Genomic DNA, 27358 nt, shown 5'->3' on the forward strand with positions numbered 1-27358 from the left:
AGAGAGAGAGAGAGAGAAAAAATTAACAATCATACTTCCTTTAGTCAAAAGTGATGGTGATGTGATTACTTTTGCTTGAATTAAAGTGGACTAGGAGTATCTGTGAGACTCAGTGTCTCCACCATGGGTGTGCAAGTACTCAGACACTCGTGTTGAACACCCACGTTCTGGGAGGGCAAAGCCCACGGCACATACAAAATTATGTGTCTTCCTGATACAACTAACATGAAAATCAAGTTATGTTAGTGCTGTTTACAAAGACAGGCATATGAACAGGTAATACCCTAACGATGATGCAAAGAGGTACCCTTTTCACCCAGTAGAAAATTATTTCTCCTTTTAATACTTATGTTTCTTTGGGATTAGGTAGGAAAAAGGGTTTTCTTCCTGTAGCAGTAAGTGAAACTGAAAGGTATAGGAACCTAGTCCAGGTGGAAGCCAAATAGGTACAAACACTGCATACCCTAGTATGTACCACAAGCAACTAATCACACAAGAAAAGGAATACTGAAAATATTGAGATTCTTTTGTTGCCTCTTCAATCTATAGAAGGGTAAAATACAAAAAATTCTGGCAGATTACCAAAAGCAGTAAAATCCATGTCTTCCAAGTTTTCCAAAATATTCTCTATTGAAGCAGTAAACCTTTTGAAAGTAGAAGAATCCATCATTTCTGGTGRGGGGAAAAAAAAGTATATATAATTATGTATGAATAAGAAAATACAAACTGTAAAAAGAAAACACAATCAAGAACTTACCTTCAGGTGTTAGTTTAGGTTCATAAGCTTTCCTCTTCTTTTGTTTTTCTTTTTTCTTCATTTTTCTAGCCACTAATTAAAGAAAGAAACAAATATTCAACTTTTTAAAGTATGATATGTATTTTTTACATTTCTTATGCTCATATTAACTAATGTGTGCAAAGATGTTTATTTTAAAATGCTCAACATACTCTCTCATATTGYTTCAGTACTATGGAAGGAAGAAAGCTTTTATAGTGATGAGTTACCCTCACTGAGGCTCGGAGGAGGAGAATAATCATCCATGTCAGAGTCGTCAGGGCTGCGATTACGGTACCGGCTACTGCCCGAAGTCCTCCTGCCTTCGTGGTAGTGGCCGCTTCTCCTATGGTCACCAGAACTTCTTCTGTCATGTTCTTCATACTCCCAGGCTGCATCTCTGTCCTTTTTATGTCTTTTCCGAGAAGCTGGAAAGAGAATTTTTATTATTGGTACAAGATTTGCACTTTCCTAGCACAAAATAATGCAGTTCCAAGCTAAAGCAAAATGCTATTGTACAAATGTACTGTAAAACAAGCAAACACATTAAAACAATAGTAATGGCACTGTTCTAACAATTCATTTTAAATAACACAGAACTGCTTTAAACTGACAAAAATACAAGCAAAATTAATGAGCATCTATTTAAACAAAGGAGAGCAAAAGAGATCAAAATAATTTTCCTCCCTTCCTTTCACGAGAGGACACTAAGATAGTTTTTTCTATCACCTAAACTGTAGCTATAGGTGGTGCCCAAGTTCCAGTTCAGTGACGGTTTTATCCATCCAACACAGCAAGTTTCAATGAGACTGGATGATCTAATTGCTAAAGAATATTCTATTTTGCCAACATATCTATAATTTTGCTGTGATACATATGGTACAGAATTCAGTACAAAGGTAGAAAGTTGGAACCTCTGCTTTCGAGGCAGACAGTGCACATGTAGCACAGAAGGAAAATGCAACTGGTTTTCAGTCAGGACCAAAATAAACTAGCAGAGCTGAACAGTGAAGAAAAATGGACAAATGYACAGGCAGAAACAGAGCCTGGATGAAATAAGACATTTAGGGGATGGGGAGGAAGTCTTTGCTATTTTCAAAGGCAGTCTTGTGCCTTGAAGGGTAGAGATGCTGAGATTTAACACAAATTGAGGAGGATATATTGTTTCATCCATGAATTCATCCAATTCTCCATTCTCTAATGTAACAGGATAATTGGACTAACAAATAAAATATATAACACACAACTTGATGTAAAGGTGAAAAATGGCTCCAAAACATTAAATTCTTGACTAGTAGATTTTATTATTCCCAGGAACCTGCATGGGAACAACCCTAACATGTGTATAMGTGTGTCTATCCCACTCTCCTTAAGTTTAGAGAGGTAAGATCGTACATAGGGAGCAAGCTGGCTCCAAGGGCTTATGCAGAATTGTAACAGTCCCTTCTAAAATGCCAGTTTACTAAGAGGCATAGGAAAGAGGATATCATATACAYTAGGATATAAATTGTAGTCAGTCTAGGCTCAAACTAAATCATTTTTTCCACTCAAAATCAAAAGTTTTGAACTTAAGGTCATACCAGCCTAAGGAAGGAGTAATTAGATTGTAGAGTACTTCTGTTCCCAAAAGCAATTCTAAAAATCATTGTCCACTCCCTCAATGATTTCCAGCTCAAATGTATTCAGTTTAGAAACATATATAAGTTTTCTCTGGTTTCCTCAGCATCAAACTAGGAAGGACAAATTCTGGCCCCCGCTACATCTTCATGAGAAAGGTAACTTCCAATATTACTTTTTAGTGAAAACTTAAACTGATCAATTTGTTAGGGCTGCTTAACTAAACAGATTGTGCTGGCTCTATAAGCTAAATAAGATGGACACAGAAACAGCTATTCAGAATCTAATCACTGCTCTACCAATTTTGAAGTCATTAAGAGTGATTAAAAGGACAATTTTAATAAAATTTCAAAAATTATTCATTTCATACATAAAGAATATCCAGAACATAAATATCCAAATTCCTTCTGAAGGTTACCAAGCATTTATGGAGAATCCCATCTAGCACTTAGGGTATGAGATGGATTTCCTTTGACTAAGTTTGGATTTCCTATCATTTAGTTTTTTTGCACTGACCYATCTTCATGAGTTGCTCAAAGAAATTTATCTTCTACAACAATCACTTTTTATTCACTTTTTATACACTTTTCTACGGYAAACATACAAAATAAATTTGAAATATATATTTTTGTAAAAGTACAAATCCATGGAGTGTGTTTGACACAAATCATCATGGTCACTGTCTCTCRTTTTCAGTTCAGTTCTGCAGTATCCTTTGAGAGATAATATAATCTCCCTTTAGGAKATTTTCCTCCTCCCTCCCTTTCATATCCCCACTGAGTTGTTCAGAAKCATGTTAACACCTCTTAAGTTGACGTAATGAATCTAATCCCTTGAAGCATAAAATTATTGTGATTTTTTCCCCTTAATTGCCTATATTTAAGAATTTCTGCAACTACTGWCACTAATGGCTATATTACTAAAACGCCCCTGAAGTTTCTAACAATCCTCTCCTTTCCACGTTGAGCAATATTGTTTTACCCTCTTTATTTCCCTTTTCTTTATTAATATCATGAACAGGTGACGTTATGTTAGAAAGTAAACAGAGATTTTAATATACAAACCTGAAAGAAGCAAATGATCATTAGTGCTTTGCCATACTGAGTGGCAGAATGTTACCTCAAGATCTCATACACAGAGCCAAATCAACATCATTTTGGTAGTATTTTAAAAGCAAAAGAAAAGGGGTATTCTTTTCTGGTTCTTTGAGAAAGATCAGAGAAGTCCCTCTATAATTTTGTAAAGTCCATTATAATTTTGTATGTGTATGGATGTAGAATTGCTATATATCAATAAAAAGSAGAGCTTGAAACAAGTTAAAAATCAGGACAACAACATCTCTTTTGGAATCTAAGGAGAAAAGCTTTTTGTGCTTGATATTAGTTCAATATAAAGTTTATACAAGTAAATGCAAAACAATAATTAAAAAACTACAAAAAAGAAATCATTACATGAGGTGCTTGCTCAGGTTAGCAGCAATGTCTCCTGCAGCATTGCCTAAGTAACACAGCTCTGGAGGTATTCACTGTGAACTGACTCAGTGTTTCTTTTAATGTTAATTGAATTCCCATGGTTACAAACTAAATTCTTAATAACATGTAGAAAATCCCTTCTTAAGATAGATGCACATGGCAATTTATTTTTTCTTCCAACCCATATGTTGATTACCTGATTACAACACAAAATTCTCAATAAATGCTTTCTCTCTTCCTTTGAAAACATTGGAATTCAAGATCAGTAGCAGCAGCAAATGCTACTCTGAGAACCCATCAGAAGTAATTGCCAGTTTGCTCGGCAATACACCAGGAAAATACCAGAAGAAAAAAATATTTTAACAAACTTCTAGGCAAAAATACTCTCAAAGTATCCTATCAGAAAGATCCAAGAGGGGCTGATTTGCTTTTCTTACCAATGAAACCAAGTAATGATTTTTAATTTTAAACTAAAATTTTCTTTCCATAGCTTTGTAATAAATTTTCTGACCTGCTTTACATGGCATTTTTTTAATCTGATCATTAAACATTTCACAGCACAACTATAAAAAGAAAGACACAGGCAGTGGTTTCCCATAAGGTAATGAGAAAGGAAAACTAACAGCTTGTAGCTTTTCATCCTGAGTGGGAACTGAAATTAAGTGGGTTTTTTTGTTTGTTTGAAGTTCCTTGGTCAAGTCATTGCCTAGACACCAAATTTATCTTGTTTTTCTATGACTTTGGTTAGACAACTTAAAATAATAAGTAAAACTTGTGGTAAGAGCAAAATATTAGCCTTCTTTAGCAGCAGAAACAGAATTATATTCTACTTACATTCAAAAGCTTCTTCACTGTCATTGTCTTCATCAGAACTGATCTCAGCGTATTTGGGTTTCTCATTGACGGTGCTCCGCTTGCGCTTGTTCATTTTCACACGTTCGCAGAGCGGCATGGTGGATTCGATCTCTGCCAGCAGCTCGGGAGGCAGCTCCTTTAACACTGACTGATCTATGCTACCTATTAATGGAGAGTAAAAAGAATACAGGTGAATTTGAAGATAAAAATAAGGATTGAAAACTACAGACCTTTCTCAGGAACTGCTTGCAGTACATCCACTAACAACATCACAGTAAAAATATACACGTATGTATTTGACAGTCCTTTCCAAAGTTGTATACAGTGGTCACACCGCATCTATACGTTAACATAATATACTGCACATATATCTCCTTCGATGAAAATTCTTTTTATCAAGCATATAAATGGAACAAATACTAATCAGCGCATTTCTTTCGTAAAAAGTCATCCTTGCTCCACTCCAAAAAATTTAGTCTCATTTTGGTTYCTGCTCTGGTAATGTTGATAGTGGGTTTTTTTCCCTAAAAGTGTAGGTTTCATTTTATCTCATTATAGTTCTCTTTATTCTCAAATATATTCCCTAGTGCATGCAAGACATCAATTTCCCCTTTACCAGTAGGTAGAGGATATTCTCAATATCCTTAAATAAAAGCCAAATTGCTGACATCTCAAACTCTACTACAAGTCATTTCTTGTCTCCTATTAATAATTCCATAATAGAACATAGATTTTTGCATAATTTTGTTACACAAAGTTGCAGGGTTTTTTTGTTTAATACAGAAAAACAACAGACTGGAAAATATCACTTTTTCCCCAGAAACATACAGTTAAGACAACATMTCACCATTCTCATCCCATTTTGAGACAAATACTAGGCCTATACAAAGTCAGTTTTCCTAATTATCTCCAAAATTTACAGAGAAGTCTTCTGCCAGGCACATAAAGACAGCAAATTGGCTCAATGTTTCTTTGGGGTTTGTTTTGAAGTTTTATCTTTATTTACCACACAGCCTATTACACAGATTTGAAGATTATTTGACAGAATTGTAWATCTCTTTCAAAAAAGAACAAACACCTTTGTCGTAAGTATCTCTCYGTCCTTCCCCAAGGTCAATTGTATCATTTATAGACAGAGAAGAAATCATCTGCAGATTATTGCATATATGAAAGAACACCCTGCAAAAAATATCATCCTCTGAATTCTTTTTAATTGCATTTATTTTTTAATTGCATTTACTATACCTGTTCCTAAACAAATAAAAAGATATCTCCCAAGATATCGTGTCTCTGTGCTTCACCCCGACTCTGTGGTCACTTTTATTTACTTCCTTTCAGGAGGTGAACACCAAACAGGCCTCAATGTGGAAGCTGCCTCGCTGCAGCTGAGTGCTGATGTGCCTGCATTACCCATCCGTGTCTCTCTGAAGCACCACACAGTTTCTGCAGAGCAGTTAGCTGACATCAGCCCCAGACCTCRGGAAAATTCATATATCAATATGCTTAAAAACAATTTCCACAGACACAGACCACTCACCAAAGGGCCTCTGACCACATTTCTCTCACACACATTTGCCCAGTTTTATGCAGCCTGAGCAAATCCAGTAAAAACAACCAATACTCATAGGGCTTGAAGCCTACGGGAAATTTGGTCAAATAACGATAAKGCAAAAAGTAGCTCTGAGCAAAAGGATAAAAGATGCATGTATGCAAGACGTTTAAAAGCTGGATGCATGACAACCTACAGAAACCAACACATTCTCTGTAAATCTATCTCAAACCTTTCCTACTCTATTATGAAAAGTGAATTTTAAAACAGGATGATTGCTAAAATTATCCAAATCAAAAAGTTACTTGAAATGCTCCCTCTACAGATATGTATTTAAATCAGACTATAATCTTTCCCATTTTTATTTTATTGGAGAGCATATCTTAGTTTTTCTTTCATTCAATAAAGAAGTAGCAGAAAAGAGAACAAACAAATTATTTTGAAGTTCCCCTCATAAAGCCCTCATGCCCTCTTTGCAGTCTCTGTTTCATTCACAAGTTACCTSGAGCAACTCTGCTGCAGCATCGTTTCCTCAGCTGCTGAGGACTGCAAATCATCAATTCTAAAGAGGGTTTTACTAATGCAACACAAAGGAGTTGCACATGATGGCACATGTAGCAACAWCTCAGACATACACAGGAAAGGATTCTCTATCCTTCTAAAAGGAATTCAGGAATATTATATAACTTTGAGACTCCAGCCAAGATGTTGTTAATTTTTTTTTTTTAATGTTATACTGAGTCAGGGTGACCCATTCCTCCCTCTCTAGTAACATCTTACTAAGATCTTTCTTTCAGAAAATTCATTTATTACAAAACATGAAGCTTTTTTCAGAGGGATATACCAAGACTATAGAGGATCCAGTTATTCCTAAGAATCTGGTCACATGGCAACAAACACTAGGTTATAAAATCCATGCTAATTCCCATGTAGGTTGCAGGAATACTACTCAAAAAAGTTTAAAAGGATATACAACCTAAAACCATCTAACAGTATTTACAAGAAGCACATATGGTGCCATGTTCAATTTTTCTAATTGTTTAAGTTTACTAAGACTTCATATCATGTTTCTTGTCTCCATTTTAAGCAGTTACATTCTCCTTGCTCCACATGGTCTACTTAATAGCAAAGGAGAAAGTAACTTCAATAAAAAGTTACTCTGTAAGTTAGTAAGAACGCATTCCAATAAACTAAGCTTTAGGAAGAGCTGTCCTCATCAAGGAAATGAGTATCTTTGCAGTGTGTGATGGGCACACACAATATGCTTGAAACAGTCCCTAGACATCAGTGTTCTTCAGGCAGTGTTTACACATATTCTCAAATCCGCCTCAACTCTAATAAAGGGAGAAAACCACCTTCCTAACCCAATCTTTGCTCCACTGCAGGGAATCTCAACATCAATATACTGCACATCAGTGAAAAAGRGGGGTAAGTCACAGAACAGCAATAAGAACAACTCATCTCGAAGAGCTGCCACACACGAACAACCATTTCTTCTTCAGTGCTTGTCCAGATCTATTGCATGGCTTAAATATTTCTTGCTTGCAGGAAGACGAACAAGCTGCTGCAGTGTGGCTGCTCAACAGGTTTCTTAGAGAAGGTACTGAAGAAGCTCAAGCTGTTACTGGATGCCCAATGACTGCCAAGACACTTGTTTCTTAACATGCATTTTTTGACAAAACGTATTACAGTGCAAAAATCAAACAGGAAACTAGAAGAACAAACAGGAAATGAGAAATATTAGGCTGGAAGCCTCTCCCTATGTTCTATTTCCACCTGGGAAGCTTTTCAAAATGTTTCATCCCGTATAGCASGAAAACTTCCATAGCTCTCCAGTGGATAAAACTTTTCCCCTCTTCATGTACAGAYTAAGAAAAAAAATCGCAAGACAGAGACCTGACTCAAAAGGTTCAGAGTCACTTTCTGCTCCTGTTGTTTCAAGTTTGAAGACAGCCTGTAACTTTACCTAACACTCTGCAAAACCTAATCAGAGGGACACAAAAACCACATCACTTTGAATCTGAAAGTTAAATAGACATCACTGCTGCAGGAAGATGCATCCAAAACAAGAATGCCTTCAAGTTGGGTTAAACAGAAAAAAAAAACGTAGCATCATTATTGACTTTTATTCCATTCATTCAGCGTGGCCAGTACAGCTCCTTCAATACAGCAATCAGCAYGGCCAGATTATTTTCACCTGGCTTCAAGGGACAACTTCAAGCAAGTATGGAAAGGGAAATGATACATTACTGGCACTTAGGTCAGCTTTCCAGGATCAGAGAACTAGTTCCTGTCACGAAATCAAAGCCTACTCCAATAAACTTTATTCTTTTGCCATCTGTGATTTGCCRTTACTTTTTTGAAGTAGGAAAAAGGATTCACAGTCTGGTGCAATTTCCTAAGAATTAACCAACCAACAAGGCTCAAGTAGATCTGGGAGCCTAATCTCTGAATTGTCACCTCCACAGCTGCAAGGGACGCTCACGACAGTAGAAACAATCCCTAARGCACCTATCAGTTCGCTTATATATATAGTTACTTTAAGATGCTTGTGACAACAAAATAATGTTTGCACATGAATCTATAGAGGCAAATGAACATCTGAACATGCAAGAAGAAACAAAACAAAAAAATTCCTGTAGTTCATTTTGAAACCAGAAAGGTTTATGGTCACAAAGCTTGCCACAAACTGACTGTCATACATTATCTTTCTCATTTCTGCATATTAATAGTTTGTAAGAAGTAAAACTACATATAGTTAATGAAATTTTATAATTGGAAATATTGCATATACCTTTCATCTTYAAATGAAAAACTTCCTAAATGTCAAGATACTATATGAAATAGTATGAAAGGGTATAAGAGGGAACAGTGCTACTTGTTTTTGTGAAGGGGACACGAAACTTGACTTTCCATCTTTTCGTATTCAGGAATTTGAAGATTAACCACCCTCCACTTCTGCACTTCTTCATTTTGACATTTAAAAAAAATTAAACAAACAAACAAAAAAATAAAACTTGTAGATTTGTTTTCAGCCACAGAAGCCATTTCCTGCATCACCTGTCATGCCACAGAGGTCAAGTCAAGCTCATTCTCCTTAGCTGTCCTCTCTGAACATTAACAGTGAGRAAGTCTCAGTGATTATAATAAAAACTGATGCTGCTTTAAGTTTAGCACCCTTATCTATCACCAACTTGCTGTTTAACTTTCTCAGGTCACTTTGGGCTACCACTATAATTACACTGATAACATCTCCTATATAGACACACATGCAGGCGTGAAAACTTTCTTTTTAAGCTCATCTCAAACAACCTTCAAACTCTCAGTACTAAATCAAATGAAATACATTCTTATTCTAGAACAAGAGTGTCTCCTTTCTTGTTGGATGGTTGTGTTGTAACTACAACAAGATAGAGTCACAGCTTAAGTCTAAAAATTACTCAGGCAGACAGATTTCCCTTTTAGATGAAGAGCTGAAAGATAAAAGTCAGGATAAAAGTACTTCCCCACTTCACAAAGATGTCTGGAAAATAAGCAGCCTTTTAAAGTCGTTGAGCACTATTACAGCAGCATCCTCAGGCATGGATGGAGAAGGGCCATCGACTATCAGTGAGTGATGACCAGCTTGCCTGGGAAAGCTGGGCTTTCAAACATCCCTCACTGTGCAAATCTAAACACACCCTTTCCAATATATATCCTATATAGGATACCTTGGATCTCCTATCCTTATCCTTAAAATGTTCTGACATTTTACAGGTAGGGCCTTCAYTGTGTCTCTATCTCGCACCCACAGATTCAGTTCTCCAGCCGCAGTGTTTCCCTTATAYGACACACCAAGTTCACCCTTGCTTGGGGGAGTGGAGCCCCTCGCACACCAGCTTCACACTCCTCCTAGAAATTCTGTGCCCTGAACAGTTTTAAGAATGGATGGGGAAATGCCAGAAAAAGGAAGAATTTTACCCAGAGATATTCAAAGCACGTTGAAGGTACATTTGCCCGTAACACAGAGCCCCATTTTCATCTCAACGCCATGTCACCAGCTGAGGAACATCCATTCAAATACAGACCAAAACCAAATCTGACAAGTTGTCCATCTGTATCGTTGGCCTGCCTCTTTCCTTCCCCATTCTCTGCCTTAGGAGGTTGTGTAAAGGCAGACAGACAGATCCTATAAGCAGGCTAAAAGCCCTTTCTCCAGCTCCTTATCCTCACCACGTACAAGCAGAGATAACTGCTGAGCTCTGGGCACACCAACTCACACCTATGCACACACACCAAACACATGGGAGGCTCAGAGCCCCTCAGCAACCACCCCTCAAGCAACTGGGTGCACAGGATTCCGCACTGGCAGGCATTTGGAAAGAGGGGAAAAGCAGTGTTACAACAAAGCATGGCCTGTAAGACTGCACAGATCCTGCTCATAGATCAGGCCTTGTGCTGMAAACACAAGGCCTTGAAGACATCCTGGAAAAAGAATTCAAGGAGGGAGGTTTCCAGATTTTGGCTCAATGGAAGAGARGTTCAGATTCCTGATTTATATTTCAGACTTTGGCTCTGGCCTTGAGAATATGACTYACGATGGAGGGTCCAAGAAGAAAGAATACAGACACTGAATAAATAATTGCACGCCCTAGTAGAGGTCGTGATGACGCAGCACTGATTCAGAAGTACTTCAAAATATTCTTAGAAATTGATATCAGAATTTGACTGAGGGGTGAGGTTTTCACAGACGTCTCTGAAGGCCCCGGGCAGAAAGCAGGGAACGCACGCAGGGAATGCACACGCGGCGAGTGCTGCCACGGGGCACCAGGGCTTGCAGCGTGCAGATGTCGGTCATTAGCTCACTGACCAACTGCTGCAGCCACCACAATCCCAAGTTCTTCTATTCTTACTGCTATTTTCCGACTTTCATCTTAATCAGTCTTTAACAGGATGCTGGAGCAGGCTAGTTTCAAAGATACTTTAAAGAGAGACTATTTAGAAATCAAGAATTCAGCCAAGAAGGCTCACCTAAGAAGACAGACTTCCACTAAATAAAATCAAATCGCACCTCAAATGAGTCTTTTCACCTTGGCTCATACTGGAAAAACTCCTATATAGGCAATATAAAGCAAGATGTTTGCGGGTAACAAGCCAAACACACACAGTGATTTAAATGTGATTTCTGACTTTCAAGGTCATCAAAAAGTTCTACTTTTACCTTATGCTACCATGGAAAAATTCTTGGTCTTTAGCATTCAAAATATCATCACAGGAATCTCCTCCACTGTTTGCTTCTTCTAAGATACTTATGAATGAATATCCTTAAGGAACTTTTATCTGATAAAACAATAATTTAGCAATTTGAAGAACAAATAGCTCTCTGTCCTTCTATTATATTCATTGCTATCAATGAACAAGGATTAAATTCAAAGTTTCAAGCTTGTAGTTCAAATTTGCTTAGATGAAAGCAGCCACCCAGAACTAGTGAAAACTTTAAGCAATAGAAAAGTCAATTTACCAGCAGTAAATATTTGGATTTTTATCAGATCTTCCATTTAAAAGAAAATTCAAGCCAATGTTTTTGCTGATATAGCCTTGTACATAAGGTAAGAAATAACATCTGTATTCAGATGCTTTGACACTTGAAGAAGTTTGCATTGAATATGTCAGATTGCATATTGCATTGCATACGTCAGATACACAAATGGAGGCCAGTAATTTATGTCACAACGCACTTTGCATAGATTACTTATGCAACATAATTTTGATGAAGCTTTTCCCAGAAACAAAGAGAAACTTAATTGAGCATCAAAGCCCAAGAACCAAACAGACTTCAGCAAAAGGCCTGATTGCTCTGAAAGATCAGATTATTAAATTCTATCACAGTTGCCTAAGTTACTTTTCAAAAGTAAACTAATTAAGAAGGCCCTCTTACCTACATCTCCAAACAGAAAAAGCATCATATTTCAGATGAACAAAGTATGAGATAACCAAGTTCAGTCCAGTTTATTGTTACTGTTAAGACCCAGCAGTTCAATACACGAGGATCACTCTCTCTATCCAGAGAAGACACAACAGGAGAACAACAGCTGTGAGAACAAGCACTGGGATAGTCATTGTAGTGGCAAAGACGAGTAAGGGAGAACTTGTGCAGCCTCTGGACACGTCAGAATGTCTCTTGTTAAGATAACAAACCAAGACAAGAAAGGACTCCAGGAGGCACCTGTTGAATGCCTAGCAGATATTAACACACAACAAACTGAACATATTAAAGATGTTTATCCAACATCTACTTCTGAAAAACCAACACCAAAAGCCCCCATGCAGTACAAAGCCAACGTGCACCTAAACAAACTCCTGGGGACTGGACACGCCATCCCTGCAAGCAGAAATCATTCATTCTGGTGCAAAGCTTGCTTAAGAACTAAGGTCCTTCTGGACTATTGGATTTAACAAGTTATCAAGAATTTATTTTAGCTTTTGATTAAATGATGTCCGGAATATTTTTAAAATGATCCTGTTCAAAACAATACCAAAAGGAGAGGGGGGGGGAAAAAAAGGAAGAGGAAMAAGTGGACAAAGCATATATTAAAATATCCAATGAATATGTTGGATGTAAATCCAAAATATCTTTAGATACTCCTGATGCTACCAGAGATAGACTGCTCCTGTTCTAGTCTAGTGAAGTTCCACAGAGGTAGTCACAGGTTTTCCACAGAAAAAGAAATAACAGGAAGGAAGTAGGGAGCAGCTACAGGAGTAGCTTTGCTGTGCGGCCCAGGGACAGTGGCAAGAGGCACAAGCGAGGCACAAGCAGTCCCACCGAGCCACCAGGACCTGGATACTGCTTTGTGCATCCTGGAAAATTCCCTCTCCTGCCATCCTTGGAAGCTGAGCACCTCACCGATTACTCTGATTCACAAGGGAGACTGCTTCCAGCAGTGCTAGAATTCAAGTGTGGAGCAGGCTGGTGTATTTTTTGTTCCAAAAAATTAAATTGGAATTTAAAAAGAAATACACAAACATAAAACAGTAAATCTAGAAGCACTGTATCAGCACTATGATATTAAAGGCTAGTAAGAGTAACTTACAGCAAAATCTTTAGTTGCTCCTATAAAAATAGGCAGAAAAAAGAGCAGCTTTGAGAAAACAGAGTATCGTTACTCAAATTTCAGAACATGTCAGGACAGTGTTGCTAGGTAGACTTGTAGGGAGCTATGAAAACCTGTATGAAAACTTTAAGTGCAGATAATTAAACTCTATAACAACCACCTAAGCTATGAAGGATAAGCACTGGGCATTAGATTCTTCAATTTATTTTTTTTTAAACAAAGTCTTTTTAGTTGACATTTGAAGACTCCAAAGGTACTTCTATACAAATCTTAAAAAAACAGTCATCCTAGAAATAAAACTTGTATTACACACAGGGAGCTCGCTTTCAAAAACCAGTCCTGCAAACACATACAAACCAGGGCAGACAACTCCTTACACAGGCAGACAATGACAGTTCCTGTCATGCTCAGAACAAGTTACTGAAACCAGAGGGCAGTTCTCATTTCAAGGGAGCTGAGCAGTACAGCCATAAGCAGCAGCCTGGAAGTACTCACTGAAGCTCTGCAAAGGAAGGATGGCAAACACATGACCTCAGCACTGCAGGCAGAACCATAAAGAAYAGAAAAGTTCCAGGGAGGTTTCCACAACACAGATCTCCAATAAAAGCACAATAAGGCATTTACAGATATTAAAAAAAAATAAAAATAAAAGAGTGTTACAATTCATTTCAATTTGGGAAAACAGGCCACAAGATTTCACATGACCACKCAATAAAAATGCCACAAAACAAATTGCTGCAACTTTCCTCTGAGCTCCAGTGCATCTTTTAGAGAAATGCTGACAGACCAAAGGAAAGGGAGAAACATTGCTTCTTCCCTGTAAATATCAAAGGGACCGTGAGGATGATTCAATCTTAGCAGTCACATGCTAGCTAAAAATTTGTACAAAAGCAAAATCTTTCTRAAATGTAGGTTGAAGATTTTAAAAATGAAGGTTTGCTTTACTAATGCCTTCCTTCCGTCAGTCTCTGTAACGCTGCAGTTGATGGCTATCTTCCTAGACACATAACATCTTAACAAATTTCCAAACTTCAGCATAAAATTTTATTAAAATGTTGTTCTGTATTATTATAGTACCATGCAAGGCTAATCCACATGCCAAGTAAAGGTATGATTTTGGAAAGTGTTATTACAAGTAGTACAGACTTTCATCACACAAAGCATTTATTTTATCTTTTTAAAAAGTGCATATAAAATATCCTAAGTCGMTCCCAATGGAATGACTCTGTAAACAGTGTTTTGAACTAGATGAACTAAAACTACTTCAAACTGTATGAAAGTTAAAGCATGCATTTGCATGTAATCATGCTAGTAAAAGATGTTTCCTTCAGGAATGGAGGGATGAGAAAGGACAAACAAAGAACACGGAATACAAGGAGATAACAAAGGAAAGTTAAACAGCAAAATATACTAAGCTACATGGACCAAGAGAAATGGAAGAAGTGGGATGGAGATACTAAAAGCAACGTTAGAAGAAGTTTGCTACTACCTAATAAGAGATGTAGGATGAACTAAATATAGAATGTTTATGAAAACTACATTTGCTAGTTGTAAAAATAGATTCTAAGTAAACGAGTGACACTATAAACAACACTACCCTCAAGTGGAGGGAGGATGGATTTGTAAGAATGACATGGATCTTATCAGTATCAGCCGGTCAGTTCTTGTCAAACAGACTATGCCTTATGAACAGATACCTATCAGAGTTAGGAACCTTTTAAAAACACAACAGTTCATCTAATTATACAGTACAATATATCCCAGGAAGTAGTAATATATGAGGAAACTAGACAAGAAATGTAAAACTAGAAATATACATGAAAAATATAAAGACAATGACAATTTCTCCAGAATCTGTCTGGCTGAACATCCAAAACTTGATTTGTAAGTGAAATCTAATTACATAATTCTCTTCATTAAACCTATTTTGAATAACACTGCAAGAATCTTCTTCAGGATACAACAGCAAGAGAGACTGATGCTACATTTAAAACTTTCCTCACTAATTGGAATATATTTTTCAGGAGAAAAAAAGACACATGTATGAATTTTGCAAACACAAAAACATTGCAGAAAAATTATAAACCCGAGTTCAAAATGAGCACATTGCTCGTGTGACGCAGCTACGAGTTATGCCGATTACAGAAGTCACTAAAACCATTAGACATTATTAAAACAAACTGTATAACTACAGACAAAGCAAATTACAGAAAAATGTGTTTTAACATTTCAGAAAGTATCCTTGCACTGTACCCAGCTCAAAGAGATCTCAAACTTCTAAACATTTTCTGCACATCAAATTGTGTGAATTAAAAGGCTGTCTTTGGAAGATTAGTGCTGAAAACCATAAGAAAACTTTCAGTATTCTCTGTCAGGAACATAAAGGTTTCATTTGAAATCCGCAAACATAGAAGGTTTCAAAGGTGTAATAATTTTATGGCTAATTCCAGATACTAATTATTGTTAGAAACTCAAATCTTGCCTGCTCTGAGCCTCAGAGAAAGGAAAATGTTTGTATTTTCAGGATAAATGGAAAATATTTAACGGGGAGGCTGATACTTCATAAAAGTGACATTCATCTTGAACTGCTAAATCTTTACAAGTCCAAGAGTCACTCACAATCTGTTTAGCAGAGAGATGTATCACAATAAATTACACAGCCTTCACCTTTGCACATAAATGTGTTTATACATTCACAAAGACGGTTCCTACATCATTCACTTAATAAGCCTGCAAGAAAAGAAAAAATAATCTCAAATTCTTCAGCATCGAGGAATACCTGCAACCATATGTTCATAAAGAATCMTGTATAAAGTTTAAATTTTCTCTTTTGCCACTTATTTGTCTATTTTGAAACATAACAAYTCTGTAAATGTGCAGTATAAGAATTTGAAATGCACAGTTATCTAGAGTCTAAAATTAAAAAACAAATTAAGACTGGTTAGTAACCCGCCTTTCGCAAGGTGAAATGATCTACTTCAGTTTGAAACCAAAAAAGACGGTTATAAAGCAAGAGGAATAGCAATCATCAAAAACATTAAATTCAGCAGAACAGACAAAACAATTAGATATTAAATTTATCAACTACGCTGAATAAGACACTCTCCACATCATGAATATACTGGACCTTAAAGACAATGATGTTTGAATTCTCCTAAAGACTTGATTCTAAAATGGAAACAGAGTCAAGTAGTAAACACAGGATGCTTTTTAAAGTTTGTTGTCACACAGTCTAAGGTGTTGGTTCCCCCAAAGTGTCATATTTATAGTGTAAGAGAGGCAGATGGGATCTTGCAACAGTGTTCTGCACCATGTCAAAGCATTCCCTGGAAAACCACATTCACCTCTACTTAAAAGTATGAAATTGTCTTACAGCCAGTCTACGTAGCATATCCCACTGTTCAAAGTGCACTGATTTATCTACAGTAGTACCAATACCTTATACAGACACACTTAAACCTATTTAAATCATACATACACCAGTTATGTTTAATTAGGTAAATTACCAGATTAAACTACTGTAGAAGTACAGTTTAAAACCACTTAAGTGTTCCTTCATATTGGACTATGGTAAATAAATATTTACTATTCATATTCACTAGAGTAAAAAAATCATTTATACTGGAGCAAGATTTTCAACACTAACACGTTCTTAGATATTAATGAGAGCAGTTTCAGTTTGATTCCCCAAAATCATCATGTAAGCAAACATAAATTAACTATCATATCTGAGCTAAATTACTGACCACTGCAATAGCAAGGCTAAAGGAACTAAAGAAATGTGCAAAATAGAATGTAATTAACATTAAAATAATCTTACCTTTATTAGATTTGGATGACTTGTTCTTGTTAGGTTTAAAACAAGAGCTCCTTGATTTATCTTCTCTATCCTTAATAAATTTCTGCACATCATCCAAAGATAGCTTCTGAAGAACAACTACAGGCTTAGCTCCTTTATTTAGATCTTCAACTAGACCAATCTTTTCTACTTTATCTTTCTGTTCACCTTTAATTTCCGTTTTTCTTGACTCCTGAGTGACATTGCCATCTTTATCACGCTTGATTTTTGGAATGACAAAATGTTTCAACGCACCAGATCTTGCCCCCAACAAATAACTGGGAAACTCTGCTTTATTATCAGCATGTGCTTTATTACTATCTACTTTACTCTTATTACCATCTGTCCTTCGTTCATCCTTGCTGTTAGGTGATTTAAAACCAGCTTTATCAGGTCTTGATTTACTAGAATCTCCTTTACTTTCCTGTTTTATACGAGGGCTGTCGGGTCTTGATTTCTGATCCCCAGAAGAAAACCTTGATTCACCAGACTCATGTCTATGTTTCCTTTCCAATTTCTCAGTTTTGGAACCATCAGATTTGATACCATGCTTAGAATCATGTTCGCTTTTGTTCGAGGATCTCAAATATTCAGGTCTTCTAATCTTGGATGGGTCTCCTCTGTATCTCTCRGACTCCCCTCTGTCCTCAGGCCTCTGTTTAAGGCTGTCATGGTCACGCCTCGGAGCATCAGACACCGAACGCCCGTCTGGTCTCTGCTTTCCCGGATCAGATCTACTTTCAGATTTCATCCTTGAAGGATCAGATTTCACATCTGGTTTATGCCTAGATAGTTCAATTTTCTTCTCTGACAATGGTTTACTGGAGTCCCTCCTATTATCATGTCTATGCTTTGGCGTTTCGGGCCTGCCTTCGGCCTTCTGTTTCGGCGTTTCGGGCCTGCCTTCGGCCTTCTGTTTTGGCGTTTCAGGCCTGCCTTCGGCCTTCTGTTTTGGCGTTTCAGGCCTGCCTTCGGTCTTCTGTTTTGGCGTTTCAGGCCTCTGCCTTATTTCCTGCTTGCCATTATTTTGTTTTCCCTCATTTTGTTTCATCTCCATTTGTCTGCTCTCATTTTGTTTTGATTCTGTCTGTCTGTTCTCGTTTTGTTTCACTTCCATTTGTCTGCTTTCATGCTTGCTTTCATGTTTAGCTTCCACCTGTTTGTTTTCATTGTGTTTGCTTTCCAACCGCCTGCTCTCGTTTTGTTGGAATTCCATTTGTCTGTTCTCATTTTGCTGTATATCTGTCTTCTGGCCCTCAAAGTCAGACTTTTTCCTAAGGATCTCAGGATGGTTTTCAGGCTTAAGTTTAAGAACTCCACCAGTGTCTTCTTGGGGAACACACACAAACCCATCATTATACTGTTTAATTTCTTCAGGTTTTTTGATGGTGTCCAAATCCTGAGTTACTRTTGCCTGAGAGTCTGCTCTTCCTGCTTGTTGAAGATCAATACTGACCATCAACGCAGGCCTTGCCCCGTTTCCTGCAGAACCTGTCTCCTGAGAAGCTGGTCTGTTTCCTCCTGTAGCACCCCCAGCCTCCTGTGGCTTGTTTTCTTGTTTTCGCTTCTTTAAAGGCTTATCTGCATATTAAAAAGAGAAAAAGAAAAAAAACACAAGTTATATATATAGGAAACATGTCTAAGTAAAGATGTCCATTCCTCTCTACTCCCACTAACAAATCCCCCCTCACCATATTTATTTAAAAATAATAAAACTTCTCTAGCTAATACTTCTGTTGATGGATTGCTGTTCATTTCCAGCCTACAACACATGTGCAAAAAAAAAAAACCCCAACACTTGAGACACACAAAATAAAAAAATCAAAGTGCCTATTCAGTTCCCAAGGAAACCATCTAATAAAGCAACTGCAATATATAACAAAATGAGTTGAAGGTTGAAGCAAAAGTCTGCAATGCCAAAACTGAGGTCCTTCATAAAAACTTTTTGAATAGTACTACTACTATAAAGGTTTCTGTTCTGCAGATTCAGCCTGCTTCATTACACATGAAATAAGCAGGGATCTACAATGATTACAACAAATGTTTTCCTTACATGGTTCAGTGTATTAGTTGGACTTGCATATAGCAGGGAAACACATGAACAATGAATGAAATGATTAAAACTCCAGCACGAGGCTTCTCTTGGAAGCGAAGTAGTATACCCAGAGTTGGAGTCTATACTATAACACATACATACACATATGAGGTGGGGGGCTGTTACATACTTGCAAACTTGATAATTTCCCTTTACAACCATAACACTTCTAATGCATGAAATAAAAACTTTAACAAGAACTTTATGYAACATCAAGAGCTTGACTCTGCAACAACCCCTTCAACTGGTGCTAAAAAACAATCAAGAGCAGAATGCAGAAAAACTGTGAACCACCCACACACCATGTAATTTGGTAGAATTGATAGAATTGAGAAGCACAAGAAAATACACAAAAAAAATCTTAACTATTCATTTAAGCTACAATCTGTTTATACTACTAATGTGGTACCTGGGCTAAAATTAATTACTGTCAATAAAACTAAGTCTTACCTGCAACTAACATTCTCATCTGTCAACTAACATTTCAGAAACTGGAGAAAATACCCACACGTTTTCACTGTAATGAGGGGATTTGATTTTTAAGTCTCAAGAATGAATGAACATAGGTTGGAAATTCTCATGTAGACGTGTTGTTAATACAAATATAAAATAARTATTTATGTCTAGACTTCAAAGGTGCTGTATGAAATATAACCTATTTTGTGCCTCAATTTGTGATCTAAATATAACTCATCAGCTCCCTTTCGGAAACTGGAGATAGGGTGATGAGGATGGAAACAGGGGAAGTGCAAAATAAACTATAAGAAAAAAAAAATCCACAAATTGTAAAGCAGAATTACAATCTCTACTTTCTTCTAAACCAGTAGAAGACTCTTATTCTGAAGAACAAAAACTTTGAAGGACAATCTCCAAAGTTAACATCAAAACACCGTAACAAGTAGTCAATTTCAGTAACATGAACRGGCTTTTTTTTTCCATGATTTTCATTCTCATTCCTATTTGCACATCACTCACTTCCTAAATCTGCACCATAATATTCAATATTTATGGCTGTGGCCCACAGTAAAGACACTTGTAAGAAACTCCATGCAAAAAAGGGGTGACTGCAAAAAGATCTTTGCAAAGGAACAYAAAACCTATGGGAGAGCCAGTCAACTCACAACAGACACATGAAACAAAGTAAGTTTACCACACAGCAGGTGTAACTTTTTAGCATGGAGATTTTTGCTCTATAACAGCATCTCCTGGATATGAATGCTTTTATAAATTTATGTCCCCACACTACCAATTAAAAAAAAAATGTTTTGAAACTTTCATGCAATTTTAAAAAAAAAAAAAGCTTGAGCCTCACTGAACTTCATGGAAGGTCTTAGCAATGATCATGAAGCTTCCACACTGAATGGATTCAAATTAGACTTTTGTGTTGTTTATATATATATAAATATATATACACACACATATATATATATATGAATACACATTCATACACATGCATCCCTACCTTATTTTTTAATTAAATCCTACTAATTTTGAAGGAGGCAAAAAATCAAAATAAAAAGATAAAAAGGAGCAACTTGTTTTCTTAGGAAAAAAAAAATCATTCATCTTTTCTATTTTAACCCAGAAACATCATCCACAGTAGAAAAGTCCCTTTCAGTATGGAGGGTGGATCTAACAGCAACCTTTAAGACATGACTGTTACCCATTACCTGCCTTACTCCTTTACCCAGCGTTGTGACCATAGCAGAAGGGAACGTGCGCCCACACCTCCACAAGGGCAGTTCACCGTCTTGAGCATCAGCTCAAAAGAGCAAACATGACGGGCTGCATTAACCTAGCAGGCTGGACAAGTCCTCTAAGGGCCAAGCAAATGTTTCCTTCTGCTACTCCTACTATAGGAGCAAGACAGATGGCCAGGAGCTGTGATGCCTTAAAATGCTGGAGCTAGATCAACCAAAACTCACCTTACAGAGCCCTCATGCTGAGGGCTCCAAGATTAAACAACCAAAATAACTCAGGGAGGACCAATTTTCTCTCTTGAACTTCCGTATCTGACCAGGTTCAAAATGCTGGGCATCTTCATCATCCAAAATGTCAACTTGTAAATTCTTTGAGAACATATGAATAATCACGTCACAACTTGACACATTCCCTCTACATACAAAGATCTTCTAATGCAATTTCTTCTTTTTTCTTGACTACTGAATAGTGATATTTAACTGAATTACCATAACCACAACCTTGTTGACAATTTATCAAAGAAAGGGATGCCTTCAAAGATTACTTTTGCTAAAGGACTAGCTAATTTTTAGGCAAATATACAGTTTACTCATAGGTTTCTTCACGTTTCCCATGCATCCTGATGACTATCCTCAGAATCAGACTTGGCAATTACTATTTTGCCACTGAGATTTCTGGAGCTAGGTCCAAATGCATGCAAATATCAGACTGAACCAAGACACTACAGGTAGAACAAGTACATAATATCACTATTTCCAAAGAAGTAATGAACACAGTATTCCTTTGGGTTGTAGTGATAACTGCAAAATTATGAATTGTGATTAAACTTAGGGGGCTTTATGACAGCTCAGCCCCGCAGCTCTATGAGAACAACCAAAAGAATATCGAAGATCTCAGAAGAGACAAGTAATCTCAGAAAACAGAAGTTTTAATGTCTTCTCTTTTACAATCAAATATAAAAGTTTGCATAAATCTGCCTTGGTAAGGCAGGAACATCAAGACCTCCGAGTATGTCAGATATGAAACTTCAAATATCCATTCAAATAAGCTTTGTATCTTCTACAACATCAGTATCCAAGTGTCTCCATTCCACAGATAGTATAATTTCTTTTTGCCATGAGGATCCAGGCCAAAGTATAAGACTAATATTTTCTTTCCAAGTCCTGCAGACCTAGGTTCACACCTTGCCACATTTCTGAATTCCAGGACTCACGAGACCAGTGAACTGTGATCAGGAGCTTTTTGCTTCACTCTTCGCTCTCTTCGTAACTACGTCTGTAATAAATGGAATCAGAAGGCACAGAAGAACTTTCTGAGTACATTATCGACTGTGTATCCATCCAGATTCTTTTCTTTTAAGAAACTTTGTTCTCTTTTTTTTTTTAACCATTTTAGGAGTATGATTACATCCAGAAAGATCCCTGGAATTAACTTATGACAGTTCAGAGGAGCTTGATTGAAGTTTTCTCTTTCTTTTGACTGGGCAGATCCACATGAATGTTCTCTTTACATGAAAAGGTAACAATTTGGTACTCAATGCGAGAGCATAGTCTACGTTACTATAAAAAAAAACTAACAGAGATTTTGTCGCAAATTAAAAAGGTCACAGGGTTGGTGCTTTCTATGAGAGACATAACACAACAARAACCACAAGTGTCTTATGGAAGAAAAAGGTTAGCTGAATTCCCAATTAATTCTGCCTCCCTTGTCATGTTATAAACAGCAGTCCTGAAGATGGAGGTAGCCTTCACTTTTGGAAATATTTGTGTGCCACAACAATGAGTACTTTCATAATTAGAAACTGAAGAATCTCTGAGCAAAAATACTTCGCACTTGGAATAGTCACAGACACTTTCAAATACATTTGTGTTGAAATTGCAAGTCAACCATGTGATTTAAAGAACATTGATCCTGAAAACAGAGGTACTTGGAAGCTGAGTGAGGGTTAACAGCAGCAGCTGCATGAGGGGAGCCAGGTTAAAGAATATCCCCTGTAAATGGACAATCTTGTACAAAGCAGCAGCCAGAAAACCATCAGTGCTGAAGTCTCCAATGCTGTCGCATTCTTGCAAATCTGATGACGGTCTGAAGTCCCACACTAGATTCTTTCAACAGATRAAACTCTTCCAACAGGCCAATAGCCTAAAGACTTTTAGAACTGCATGCTGTATGAAAATGAAATTGACCTTTTGTAAATATTCCAGAGAGGAAACACTTGCACAGTTCCTGAATTCAGAGAATTGCTAAGTTCTTCAGCATTTACACATTTTGGTGGGCTCGAAAATCCAAGGATTTTTGAATGATCTTTGGAGAGATCTCTTTGGAGATACAAGAGATAAATTATCATTTCCCCACTTACATCGGTAATGGATTCACCTGGAGACTTCACATCCAAGCTCGTTAAGTCCATACKTCTCTTCAGAACCGCAAAGGAGAGTTGTCCTCTGACAGTGAATTCTGGATGAACCAATTGCACTTAAAAGCTCTGATATTCTTCAGAGATTCCTGAGATATACTTTCACTTATTTAAAATACTACTTATTAATTAAATCAACATGGAATAAATTTACACCAAGTATACAGTCCTGAACAATTATTGCTTATCAAACCTTCCATTTTTGAACAACAAGGACAAGTCATCCAACTGCAAGCATTTAAGGCAAGACTGTTGTCAATGACTGTTGTCAAGATCATGTTTTCAACAAATAACACATAACCACACTCTCACAAATCAAGTGTGGACAAGCATTCTGCTATTCCTAACCATCTTTCACAAATCTCTCTGTGTCAGTCACCTGTTCTTCCCCATGCCATACCCAGAACCAGCAGTATAATGCAGACCACAAGAATCCAAAGTGTTCAGTAGCATCTGGACACAAGGAAGGTTTATAACTGAAACTGCTTTAGTAGCAATAATGACTCACCTATCAGTGGCCTGAGGGCAAACACAGATTTTCTTAACTTCCTACTCCTGTCTGAACAGTCGGCATCAGTGACTGTAAGAGTTTGCTCTCACTTGACCTCCTTCTGAGACTACATTTCAACAACAAACACGCAGAGACCCTTCTAATCAATAGAAGGGACTCCTACAGCTCCAGGTTCTCCCCTTGAAGGGGAAGCTGAGCAAAGAGGGGAAAAATTTTGTCTTTGTTGCTTGCTCCCTTGCAGGAGGAACTGAGACAGTATAGTCATGATGTTGCCATAGGAAGCTTTGCAGAACAGAATGTAATTCCAAAGACTTTAAAATAAACAGCAACCTGAGGGCTTCCAGCTGCTCTCAAACTGCTCTCAGGCACAGAGATTTCTGAGTCTTTGAACCAAAACAGCTGCCAATTTTTAACGATTTTTCAAGAGACTTTATCAAAGTTCTAGTCACACAGCAAAACGAGAGGMGCCATCGGGAGGGATGTCCAGACTCACTCAGGACAAACCTGACACCTGTAGGCACTGACCCAGCAGGCTCTGACACCCCTTAGGGTGCAGCAGACTCCAGAATTTCCATTTTTGTGAAGTTCAGCACACTGAATTGCTGTGTTACAGGGGAATGAAATGCAGTATTGTGGAGGTTTTTCCATTTAAGAATGTTTTGCAATGCACTATTCTCTGTCTATAGTAACATACAAGGAATACTATCCTAGAAAGCAACAAGAACATATAACATATATATAATACATACTACAGAATATATAATACATACTACAGAAATAAAGTTGATCATCTACACTTGTTTTAAGGCTTGTAGACCTAACTTTATCTTTCTAAATTTGAGTAGGCTTTTACAAATAACATGCTTTTAATTCCATTATGAAAGAGATTTTTCTGACACAGATGCCAAGTTCTATCCATGTGACTGTTTCATTTTTCTTAAATGAGTTCACACATATACAAATACTTTTTAGCAGTTAGGTTATGTGTTTGAATTGTGAAAAGATCTGAGTGAAAACGAGGTGCAATTATGTTCTGAAACACTCAACGCAGCACTTAATTTCACAAGCAAAATGCAACATATTAACAGTGGCCTTAATGAAAAGGWGATTTATTTTATGTACCACTTATAGGAGATAAATTAACATATCCAAATAGTTTTTAGTCATTTGTATGAACATGTCACTTGTACGAGCTTTAAAAACCATATATATATATATTTTTCAAATTTATTCCTGCATTCTTAATCTGCTTCCAGATGTTCACTTCATTCTGACATCACACCTTGAGTTAAAAATATCTTCAATTAACTGTATATTATAGAAATATAGAAATTTACTATTATAGAAAATTATAATAAAAAAGGTCTGTGTCATCTTAGGTTGGTATCAAGAGTGAACTTAGTGACTGTCCCCTACTGAAATGCTGACAAACTCTTAATAAACTGAAGTAGCTATATCTGCCATTACCTTAGCAAAAGTTAAATCCTTTGCAGAGAAATGATTGTCCCACAACAAATGCAATCACCACTAGGAAAGCAATGCTGTAAATTCTCCCATCCATATATAATGGGCACAAGCAATGGCATATGCTATACGTTAGCTACATGCCATTAGGCAATTTTAATTTATAATATAATTTATAACAAGACAGAATTCTTATCAAACTATCAATTTTAGCTCTTTTCTGTATTAGTTTACATGAACAGATTTCTGTGCTACCCTAAGCAAAGGGCAACCCAAATTTTTAAACATTTTTTTTCTCATCCAAACAGGTATTTCATCCTTTAAAAAATACTAAGCATTTTTTCCTAGACAGAAGAGTGGCAACATTTCATTGCCATTTCTCTAGATAAACAAAGAACTTCTTCCCCTTCCTTTTCTTATATATGTCTGAAGACAAAAGGAGAAAATCCCTCATCCATAGGGACTTGAGAGCATAAAGCTGCTTTCTGTGGGAAAGCTACGGAAGTATCAGTTTCAAGCATTACATAACACTAAAAAAATGCAGATCTAATGCAATTCTGCACATTCATTTGTTTTATACACAAAATACGTAGTGTTTAATTTTCATATCTTCCCACTAAACAGAGACACGATGATTTATGTGTCTCAATTTTTTTTCCTTCTTGCTTCATTATTATTGTTTCATTATTTGGTCTAGCCTTCTACAAGCTTATTAGATAAATCATTATACATACATCTTCATTGTTAAGGAAATATAACCCCTATAATATACTTTTCTAACTGAATGGTAATATACTGGTTATAATTATACATTGTCATTTTATTTATTGGCTAAATAAGACATAAGACATTCTTAATAGTGTTTCTTCTATTACCTTCTTCTTTGGGGGACTCAGGGGGTGATGGGGAAGGGGGAGGAAGGGAGAGGAGTTGGATAAGAACTTAAAAGGTAAGAGAAAAAAGTTACTTACCTATAACTGTTGTTTTGCTCCGGCAGATTCACACTCTTGGGATGTGTGTCTCTGCTGCTATGGGCTCGGGACGGAATAAAATAAAAAGGAGTGCGCATGGCACGCATCCAAGTGCCCCCTAACTGATCCAGTTACTGGAAATAACGTTATTACAGTTTCACTTTCTTTCACTAATTCAAAGAATCCATTGAAAGATTCGAAAGAAATGGATACAATGAATCTTCAAAAGTTAAGGGGAGGGGGGAAAAAAAGCCACAGATATGAAGATAATGAAAATGTTTGTCTTATTTAAAAACACTCTACTCTTTTAAAGTTTTTTTTTTTAAAAAAATAAATAGCAATAGCCTCCCAATAAAATGTTTAGCACCTTAGGATTTCATGACCAATCTCACAAAACCCAGGGAAAAGTGCCAAGATAAGCAGTACTCCTTAACGTGCTAAGACACATGCGTTACACAGAAGTGTTTCTGAAGCGGTTGAAAATCTGAGTGAGTGAATACTCGGCACAGGGTAAGTAGGAGCTTAAAATTTAGCAAATCTGACTAAAAAAATGACTAACAACATTGGAAAAAAAAGTATTGGAAAGAAAGATGGACATTCTGATTTTTCCAAATTTGGCATTATTTTCAAGGTTAATTTTCTTTTCTCTCCCCTGTCTAAAAGACTGAGAGCTCCTTTTAACATTAAGATTTTTTTATTCACAGTATATAGGATCTTGAGAAAAGTAAGGAAGATCTCGAGGTAGAAACCTCAAACCTGAAAATTAATGTAGCAGCTGGTCTAAATCTTAAGGCATTAGAAGAGCTTACTGTAATATTCTGAGAAAGGTTTAGATTAAAACACAACAGGCTGGCTTTAAACTACTTGATTGTATATACCAATAACCCATTTATATCTGAACAGGTAGCAAAGCAAACAAGTTTAATGCAAAGAGCTTATGCTAACAAAAATAAAATTCCTTTCTCTCAATTTCCCTCCCATGGAAAAAAAAAATGACCCC

The 27358-nt window shown here is 36.8% G+C and overlaps 1 protein-coding gene across 1 annotated transcript in view; it reads right to left on the reverse strand.

Annotated features, from left to right (window-relative positions):
* NIPBL (NIPBL, cohesin loading factor) overlaps positions 1–27358 on the reverse strand; it is an 80392-nt gene that overhangs the window by 24332 nt on the left and 28702 nt on the right. The window contains exons 9-13 of the mRNA XM_026035670.1: positions 17183–18781; positions 4699–4881; positions 1006–1203; positions 758–829; positions 583–672 (exon numbers count right to left, since the gene is read on the reverse strand). Of these exons, the coding sequence (XP_025891455.1) occupies positions 583–672; positions 758–829; positions 1006–1203; positions 4699–4881; positions 17183–18781 (2142 nt within the window). The remainder of the gene's footprint in view (positions 1–582; positions 673–757; positions 830–1005; positions 1204–4698; positions 4882–17182; positions 18782–27358) is intronic.

This window comes from Nothoprocta perdicaria, unplaced genomic scaffold (assembly GCF_003342845.1).
Source record: "Nothoprocta perdicaria isolate Ctin4 unplaced genomic scaffold, notPer1 scaffold_1, whole genome shotgun sequence".
Taxonomy (NCBI): domain Eukaryota; kingdom Metazoa; phylum Chordata; class Aves; order Tinamiformes; family Tinamidae; genus Nothoprocta; species Nothoprocta perdicaria.